We start from the raw sequence: 9923 nt of genomic DNA on the forward strand, positions 1-9923 counted from the left end.
ACAATATTTTTATATTTGTTCACTGATAGATAATTTTAAAGCAAGTTTTAGGAATTTGATCCTTTTCTGGTATAACTTAGAGATTTTAGAAGATACGAAAATACTGTGGCTAGAAGCTTGTATATGTTAAAATAGTGAGGGACATGATTTCTGTATGCTTTTCATCAGGCACTGCTTATATTCATGGAATGAAGCACGCCACTGGGAATTTTATTGTTATTATGGATGCTGACCTCTCCCACCATGTAAGTCTGTATTTTATGGGCTGTGGTTTTAATCTGTTATGATTACATTCTCGTTGATTTATTTCCCCCCCCCCTTCTCTTTCTTTTCTCATCTGTTCTCCTTCCATTTCAGCCAAAATTTATTCCAGAGTTTATCAGGTAGGTGCCAACTGTAGTGTGTGAGAATGCCTTCTGAACACTTACTGTTTCATAGTAATAATTTGACAGCTTTATATTCTTGTGTATCTGTCTGGCTGTAGTAAGAAATCTGGCAGGCAAGAATTCAAATAAAAGTAATTGGACCTCATTAGATGTGTCCCAAAATAATCCGGAAAAGTAATTCGTTGTGAACTCTAGTAAAAGTACTCAAGTTTAAAGTATCAGAGAGCATGTGTGGCTAAGTACTTACTTTCCTTGTAATGCTTGTTCAGCATTGAAAAGTGCATATATGAATGTCACCATCTCGTTGACGATTGCATCACGTGTGCATGTGGGGATGGGTACTGAGCAGAGGACCATTTTAGCTGAGGTTCTGCAGCAGTGAGACATGGTATGGGCTAAGGATAGTTCCAGACTTTTTTTTTTTTTTAACTTACTGTGGGTTTGTGTAATTTACATATTTTAATCTGTATGTAAAATCATTCTGTCTTTTATGCTGGAGGGAGGCTTTAAAAATGCATGTCGATCTTTATAAATTATTTATGAAATAGTCTAAGAAATTCTATGTCATAGTTGGTAAAAGATAATTATAAGATTCCCTGAAACAGCTCTTTGTAAGAGAACAATTAACAGGTTTTTAAATACATGATGCTTCTAACCACCATAACTATTGCCTTCCTCTCTTCTCTACTTATTTGCTCAAAGGCTTGCAAAATACAGATTTTGTACTAAAAGAGTGATTGTTCTTATTTTGAAATCTGTACTACCTCCATACAAATATTCCTTCTGTTTTTCTGATAAAACCAATTGCTTATAGAAAGCAGAAAGAAGGCAATTTTGACATTGTATCTGGAACAAGATATAAAGGAAATGGAGGAGTGTATGGCTGGGATTTGAAAAGAAAATTAATCAGGTTAGTATTTCTCTAGATACTTACACATACATTTGTTATGTAGAAATTGGTAAGAATTCCAAGTATTCAAGCAGTAAATCTGTGTGAACTGTAATGAGTCTTTAGGCAATAGTACCGGGTGCTGCAAAATTCTATTAGATAATAGAAGCATGCATGATTTGCCAGTCCTTTGGTTAAAACCCACCAATACAGAATGTAATGTTATGACCAGGTTTGAGAAATGGGTTGGAGCAGTGGACAAATCTGCACGCTGTTAGGGTGAGACAGTTCTGCAGCTTCGTGATCCAAAGAATGAGCTGGGACTATGTTGCTTTTGTCAAGTTTCAAAGACACTTTTAGTCAGCTTCAGTAGCTGTAATGGTCCTTTCCCTAAACACTAAAACACTTGCTAAACCCCTCTGTTGACACTCTGATTTGTCTTAAGAATTATCTGTCACAGTCAATGTCAATAAGTGATTACTTAGACCTTCCTGGAAAATGGTTACTGGGAGCGCTAGAGAATGATGTCGAGGCTGTATAAGCATATGGAGGCTGGTATCTCGGCTTTGCAGGGACCTACAGATTTTCAGGAGGTAATCAGCAAGTTTCTTCTGCAGAAGGTCTTTTCCTCTTGAGCCTTATTTAAGAAAACAGGCAGAAGTGAATGCTGATTCATAAGTTATTGTCGAGAATGAGGAGCAGAACTTGTGTCACTAGTCTGATCCAGAGATGGTATCACAGGGGCTGTACTTGGATTTCTGGAATAAGTACATCATACTTAACAACGTGAAAGACTTCCACATCTTATCAGTGTGTAACATAGCCCTCAGCAGCGTAGTTGTGACTGGCTTTTCAGTCTTGCAACATTTTTCATCATCAGAGCTTATCCTTATCATACTATGAAAGCAGTGTACACCAAAACTGAATCCTTATTTTCTAAATCCAAGGCTCACGTTCGTCAAGGAAGCGTTTTTATTGTCCCCTTACAATGACTGATAGAAGAAAAAGGTAGTTTTGACTGTTGTCAAATTTATTTCTTTTGTATTGTCGTACAGTGCAGTTGTACTGACCAGTCAAGCCTAAAGAACCAGACTGTAAACGTAATTTCTAAAAATCAGTGGTTTTTCTTTCATGAAGAAGCTCGATAATCTACTAATCACCAACATTTGAAAACCAAACAGGTTGAGTTTTGGCTTTAAGATGAACGTTTGTCAAATCTAGCAGTGAAAACATTAGAAATATAGTTGTTTCATATTAAACAGTAAAAGTGGTGGGGTGTTTTTGGCTAGTAGAATGGTATTTACGTACTTCCTAGAAACTCTGCTTGATCTTTTGGAGTTGTGTACTGAGCCATTTTAACATTCCTGTCTTCTTTTGCAGTCGTGGTGCCAATTTTATAACTCAGGTTTTGCTGAGACCAGGTGCATCAGACTTAACAGGGAGTTTCAGGTATGGGTCTGGTTTGCAATTCCTAACGTTTACTTGAAATTAAGAAACTGCTGAACAAGCAAGTGGAGTAAGAACAGACCTCCTGTTCTGAGGACTATGAAATCTGTTTGGAAGGGGTGTAAGAAGTAGTACACTAGACTGCAAGAACTGTTGTTCCTATGACTTCAGCTTTAAAGAATCAGTAACAGTAAAGATTGGAGTGAGTGATGACAGTTAAGATTCCTACACACTGTCTTGATTGCTGAAGTTCAGAAATGGTGCTTCAGGTTTCATTTTCTTTGTAAACATTTACAGGTTATACCGAAAAGAAGTCTTACAGAAACTGATGGAAAAATGTGTTTCAAAAGGATACGTCTTCCAGATGGAGATGATTGTTCGGGCTAGACAGTTAGGATATACTATTGGAGAGGTACAGTAAAAGTTTTGATAAGTACATTGTGCTTTCACTTAAACGCAGGTGCAGATTACTGGGAGCGTAGGAAATCTTGTGTGCTTCCAAGAAGCAAGATTTTTCTAATTCATATAAAGAAATTACATATATAGAACTCTATTTTTCCACCTTTTTCCAGGTGAATACTAGATGTGAAATTCCAGTTATTCCCCTGCCTTTCTCGAGGGAGAGAAATATTTTTCTATATATTCCTCAGATATATCCCTTTTCCTGTTGCCATTTCTTTAGCTCCATACAATTTTACAAGGCTCCTCGAAGGAGGGAAGGAAGTCAGAATATACCATGAGGCTGCTCTGAGCCTTTTCTTTGCTCCTTCATGTTGTACAGACATCTCTGGTTAGGTCTTCTCAAATTATTTTGTGTTTTCTAGCAACCTGATTTTATTTCAGATTTATTCTGTTCTCTGCCATTTATTTCCTTGTTATTTTTCAACTTTCCAACCTTCCACTTCTAAAGTCTTTGAGTGCCTGTCTACAATCATTGAAAAAGAACTCTAAACAATTGTTGGAGCCTGTATTTCCAGCAGTCTGATTGCTGCCTTTTATATTGAATTGAATTTTTCTTGCTGGTGTCGTTAAAGATGATTCACTGGAATTCTTATCTGCAGCCAAATCTTAGAACCAGTTCTTCATCATCATTTTCATGACTCTGAATTGTCAGAGAATTCTGTTGCTGGTGCTTCTCTCTCTAAACCTTATATATTGCATTTCTCTATCAACGTAGGGTAGAGTATTTCCAGACAATATTTTCTTCCACATTTCTGGCTTATGGAGCAAGGTCACTGTCCTGTAGCTGGGGTTTGACCCTAGTTTCTCTGGCCTTCACATCCGCCTGCATTCATGTACTGCTTTCTGATATTGCCGAATTAAATCCTCTGCTGTCTCTACATCCAGGTACTGAAACCTAGGGTGAGATGAGGTTTTATTTACTATACATTTTTTAAAACAGTAAAATACACTTCTCTGGCTTTAAAAAAGCAATCTTGGGCTGCTTATACCTCTTCAGGCTGCTGCTGCAGAGACCTTTTTTTTCCTGTCTGTTATTTGATGCCACCACCCACGTATTTGATGATACACAAGCCGCAGAGGCACGTAAATACAAGATACTCCTCTTCTGGTTCAAAGCCTGACAGACAGTCTTCACTCGGCCTGATGTCCCCCAGTCAGTGTGGAGACGTGGGCTCTGTTTCGGGCAGGGCCATCCTCCACAATTCGTCTCTTACGTGCTCACGTAACATCATCGTCCCTCCTCCCTTGGTTGCTCACCTGTGGGAAGAGTTCTCTCTAACATCTGAAATTGCTTTCTTGCTCTGCTTCGGTCTCATGATAGGGTGAACCTTGCCATCAAACTCCGTTAAGTCATGCTTTTCACAAATTCATATTAAAAATCACTTTTTTTCCTAATATCTTTGACAGTGATTATTTTAAGCAGCCTAAACCACTTGTTTGTGACAAATTGGCGTAGTCAGCAATATTTCTATTGTGACACCTGTAACAAACGTGACAGTGTTCAGATTGCTGACACAGACCTATAAATAAGACTGCTGTATTTTTAATGTCCTGTGTATCGTGTCTAGATTGTAACTTCCTGGGGCAGGACAGTTTTCCATTACATTTCAAGTACCTTGATATAGTATTTCCCAGTCAGTACTTAGGATCTTAATATATTTTATAATTATCCAAATGAAAATATGAAAATTCCAGAAGAGGTGACACTTGCATGTCTAATTCCTGGCTTGTGGGTGCTGCAACTCTACAGGCAGAAGAGGAGTTTTTATGCAATTGTAAAATGTAGATACAGTTGTGAGGGCAAAATATTTCTTAAGCAAAGTTGGAAACGAAGATTGAGACAAATGGATGAGGAGGTGAACTGACCCAAGCTATACCTGAATAGTCTTGTGAGCACCTCTGCTTCGTTTTGCTGCGCTATACATAAAGGTACCGTGTGTGAAATGTACTACAGTGCATGGAATACACCCTGTGGAAAATGCTTCCTTTAAGACTAATGCTAGAACTTCGTATGCAAGAAAGACGAAGTCCAGCAACAACACAGGTGGTTAATCCTTACACTAAAGGGAAAGACTGGATACCTTTTATTAGATGAGATATTAACCATTCTTTCATCACTGGTCAGAAATGTCACTTCTGACATCCTGCACTGACTACATATTCAGTGATTTCTGTTCGTACCCCGCAGATCAGATGCCTGGAGTCCCCAGGAAGCTTACTGGGATAGTCAGAGGGACCCTGCTAAGACAGCCAGTGTCACTGCTGAGTCTTATCTGCTTGCCTTTTTAGGCATCTTCCTTACTGTTGTCTTTCTCTGGGTTCTCTTCTGCCATGGACTGATCTGCTAGAATTGTGAGGAATGCTCAGCCCTGGCACAGATGCAAGGGTGTGGTGATTTTTGTGTTCCACTTGCCAGATGATTTCTGGTTGAAACCGCCAGCAGAACGTTAAGCCAATCTTTTAATGGCTTTTGCAATTGCAGTTCTTTAGCCCGTGAAGTGCTTCAATCTTGCACACAAGCATATATGGAAATTCTTGAATATTCTACTAGAGAGTTGGCAGAATGTCTTGCCATACGTCATTTGTACATGGTCAAATTACTGAAAGGCAGTATGTTCCTGCCATTTCTTCAGTAGGGACTTGGTGGGGACAGTATGATCGCTTAAGTAAGGAAACCAAAATTAGCGTGTTAAATGCCCTTTAATCCTGTAAATTATAAAATGGTTACAAGACAAGTATTGCTTGTAAAATGTACAGACTGCAATATTCAGATGAGGTTGAGCAGAACGCTGTTTTGTGGTGGCAGAAGGTGGTTGCCTTCCCGAGTCATTGACTCAAATGTTCTAACAAGGAAAGTGGCAAAGGTTCATTTTAACCCACAGGCTTTTAGTGCACTTAAGCTATTAAGTTTGTTCTGACTGGTGTATTATCCAACCACTGAGTAATGTCTTTGGATCATCTTTAAAGGTGATAAACCGAATAATTTCATGCTCCCCAGCTATGGGGCATCATTAAAGCCACTGGTAAGAAGAACTGACACAGAGTAAGCTAATCTGGTGCTTGCTGCCTTCCCATGTCTAAACATGCTGTAGTTCAAAGGCCATTCTTTTGTTTACAGAATATCTGATTATTTAGGTTTTGAACCTTAAAAGTAGTTTTGCTTGTTTCAACAGGTTCCTATTTCATTTGTGGACCGTGTCTATGGAGAATCTAAACTGGGAGGCAATGAAATCGTCTCCTTTTTAAAGGGACTCTTGACCTTGTTTGCTACAACATGATAGTTTACTCCTAAATTAACTTTCTTAGAAAAACATCTTCTGACATCTGTGTGGTTTTTGATATTAAATAGCAAGCAGAAGCCTGATAATTTGTGTGGTGACCCAAAGAGCTACTGTAAACTAACAATGAAATGAACCACCAATAATAAACTGAATATACTGCATCCCAGAATGCTCTTTTCAGAATAAACAAACTGTATGTTAAACTAAAAAATAATAAAGACTAATGCTGTCTTCTATTTTTGTCAGAATAATGAAGTCTTAATAAAGAACACAAAGCTAAATGATCTTTGCATTTTAAAATGAATCATTATTCAGCAGAAGCTAAAGATTTGCTTTTTGAAATAAAGACAAGCAAGAACATAAAAAAAACCACCCAAATTTATTTTATCTTTGTTTTGTAGGTTGCAGATAGTATTTTAAATATATGCCAGTTAGTTCCCTTTCTTAGCATGTGTACACATGTATGTTGAAGCAGGCATCTAGAACAGTTTCTAAAGAACTCATACTAGCTTGTGTAGTTTAAGAGGAAATACAGGTGAGTAGAATGATCTGTTCTTTGTAAAACTGTTCCTAGATTGGGAAGAAGGAGTGTTCTTTGGATAAGAAAGAGTGTTTATGGAGTAATTTTGTATTCTGTGTGTTTGTCCAGAAGCAGATGATGGATTCCCTTTTCCTGTTTTCTTTAGAAACTGAACACTTTTAGAATTTATAAAACAGGAGTATGAATCTCACCCAGCTTTAGGGTGTCAGAAGACCAAATTCACCTCACTGAAGACATTTGAAAAGTTTCTTATGTAAAATCTGTATTTGTTCCAGATCCTGATGAACGAAATACAGAGTAATACTGATTTTTGGTTCATGGTTTGATATAGCCACAACACAGAAATTATGAAGCCCTTCCACTCAAATATGCACTTGGGGGAGGGGGAAAGGAGTAAGCAGGAGGATGAAATTATTCTGATAATGGCTTGATATATATATGTGTGTGTGTTTGTATGAAAAATACGTCCTCATATGTGTGGGAGGGGAAGGGTAGGTCTGTGGACACCTGTATCAGAAAATTAGTGGCAGGAGAGGAGAAGCAACAAATGTCTTAACAATTATGCCTGTTTGGCTTGTGGTTGTCTCTGTTCCTTTAGTACACTGGATACAGTTGTTAGTGTTAGGAAAAAGAAAATCAGCAAGTCTGTAGATAAATGATGAATTCCCATTTCAGATAGTTATTTATCACCGTGACAAAAATAATCAAACAGAACCTTAGAACAAAAGCTTATTGTCTAGTGGACTGTTTAGAGATATTCCTTTGTTCTTTAGTGAAGTTTTACAGATTCTGATATTTTTCTCCTTTTCTGACTATTCAAAGCAAACATTTCATATTTAATTTGCTTTAAAATAATAAAAAATGTAGCTGTAGGTTTGGAATCAACATGTAACTGGATTACAGTGACTTAATTGTGCATTTTGTGACATTTGCCTGTACTTTTCCAGCAAATTGTATATAATTTCATTTGGTGCAGGCTAATCAGCTCTAATAATATATACAGAAATAAGTCTCTGGGTCTAAAGGGCCACTGAAATCTCTAGTGACTAGGTTTCATCTGTTCATGTTTCATTTGGAGGTTTCACGGCTAAAATCAGCATTTCACATTGGAAATAGGTACCAAGATTTTAATGACCAAATACTGAGTTTTTAGATGTTTATTTGCAGACTACTGAAACCCATTTGCTAGAATACAAATTGAGCCTCAACAAGATCATTTTTTCCTCAGACCTTTATGTAGCGATATGTAACTGAAGTCCATTACATCACTTATTCATGAGCCAATTGCTGCGAATTAGGGTTCAGCTTTTAGAATGTGCGTGCCTACTTTTTAATTATGAAAATTACCTGGTCAGTTTCTTTCACACATTTATGAGATCGGGTTTGGGGGAATATGCTTTTACGTATAAATTAGCATCATAACACATGGTATATTTGTGTGTTCCAATATGTGAAAGCTTGAAATGTGACTGGGCGATATTCGGGGGGGTGGGGGAGGTGTATAAAGAGGCAGTACTTCTTATTATGCTTTAAAATAATGGTGTTGTAAGTTCCTGAGAAAGAAGCGTGATGAAGAAATGAAAAAGCGCTCCGTGGCATCAGGACACCAGGAGACACTGCACTGCTTGAAACAAGAAAAGGGCACAAGAGTGAAACTGGTGTCAGTAGCCTGCACCGAGCTGCCTTGAGAAAGCATTGCTGAAAGAACTCGTACATGGATGCAGTGGAAAGAAGCAGAATTCAGAACAAACAGGATTCCCCAAGTTAGTGGGATATATGTACATATACGCACGCATGTATCTCACAATATATACCATGAAAACCATCTAGGGTTTCTTTGCATAGCAAAAAGACTCTGTATTTAGTCAAAAGACGGGCCTGGGCTGCAGATAACTCGGTGAATGTGGAACATGCTTCCAAAAGTTGTCTTACAGTAAGTTTTAAAAGCCTGAAGTTCAGAAGAGGGAGCTGCTCTTTGTGCACTGGCAGAGGGGAGAATCACACAATAGTATGCTGTTACTTTTGTGTTAGAAAAAAACAGAATCTTTGCCCAGAACTGGCCTAAATCAACCTCTCCATCTTTTCCCACATCTCAGCCTGCAGTTATTTCTCTCCAATGAGTTTCTCCACTGAGGTGACAGGCCATCTGGTTCGGAAGCATTCCCTGTCTTGGAGCACTGTAGAACCCCACCACGCCTGCAGAGCTCTCGACGTAGGAAAGCACTGCCAAACTAAGCTCCAAGGCTGCTTCCTATCACTGGCCTTTTCTCCTGCGTGCACGGCTGCGTGGGTTCATGAACGATAAAACTTGTAATCCTGTAACCAGTGTTCCCAGCTTGAACAGAGGGCCTTCTTTAATAAAGCTGGTGTCTTCCGCAAAGAATGGGATGAAATAGCCATCACTTGGTACCGCTTAAACTTTTAACAGGAACTCTTTTGAGTTACTTGAATTTGTTCTCGGCTTCTTTTAATCAAGTCTTTTTGTATTTGAAGACCACCTATGTAAATTTTTAACATAAACCCCCCAAATTTAAAAGAATGCATATTGTAGGGGAAGAATGGCTTATAAAGAGGACGTTATGCAGGAAGGGCCATGTACTCTTACAGTGCTCAAGAACGGGTGCAGAGTGAAAGCAGGTAAGAAGCATGGCTGGTGTGCCCAAACACACCAACCGTCAGCCATACAAGGTCTTCTGGAGCCAGAGGTCATGAAGGTATGGACCTTTTAATGGTTTCTTATGTTTTCTAAGGATTTGATTGCATTTTGAATCCTTTTAAAGTTTTGGCTTCTACAGCAATAAGTACAACAATTTTACTACACGTATTCTATGAAGTACTCCCTTTTGGTTAAGTAAGTTGTGTTAAACTTTCTGCCTAGTAAGTTCATTGGATGTTCTCAGAATCATAGAATCACAGAA

The 9923-nt window shown here is 38.3% G+C and overlaps 1 protein-coding gene across 1 annotated transcript in view; it reads left to right on the forward strand.

The window, feature by feature from the left end:
• DPM1 (dolichyl-phosphate mannosyltransferase polypeptide 1, catalytic subunit) overlaps positions 1-6793 on the forward strand; it is a gene marked incomplete at its 5' end in the record, with an annotated part of 10679 nt that extends 3886 nt beyond the window's left edge. Inside the window, 6 exons of the mRNA XM_010154991.1 lie at positions 169-245; positions 358-383; positions 1201-1296; positions 2656-2724; positions 3019-3133; positions 6357-6793. Of these exons, the coding sequence (XP_010153293.1) occupies positions 169-245; positions 358-383; positions 1201-1296; positions 2656-2724; positions 3019-3133; positions 6357-6461 (488 nt within the window). The remainder of the gene's footprint in view (positions 1-168; positions 246-357; positions 384-1200; positions 1297-2655; positions 2725-3018; positions 3134-6356) is intronic.
• Between the last annotated feature and the right edge of the window lie 3130 nt (positions 6794-9923).

Source organism: Eurypyga helias, unplaced genomic scaffold (assembly GCF_000690775.1).
Source record: "Eurypyga helias isolate BGI_N326 unplaced genomic scaffold, ASM69077v1 scaffold30307, whole genome shotgun sequence".
Classification (NCBI taxonomy): Eukaryota; Metazoa; Chordata; class Aves; order Eurypygiformes; family Eurypygidae; genus Eurypyga; species Eurypyga helias.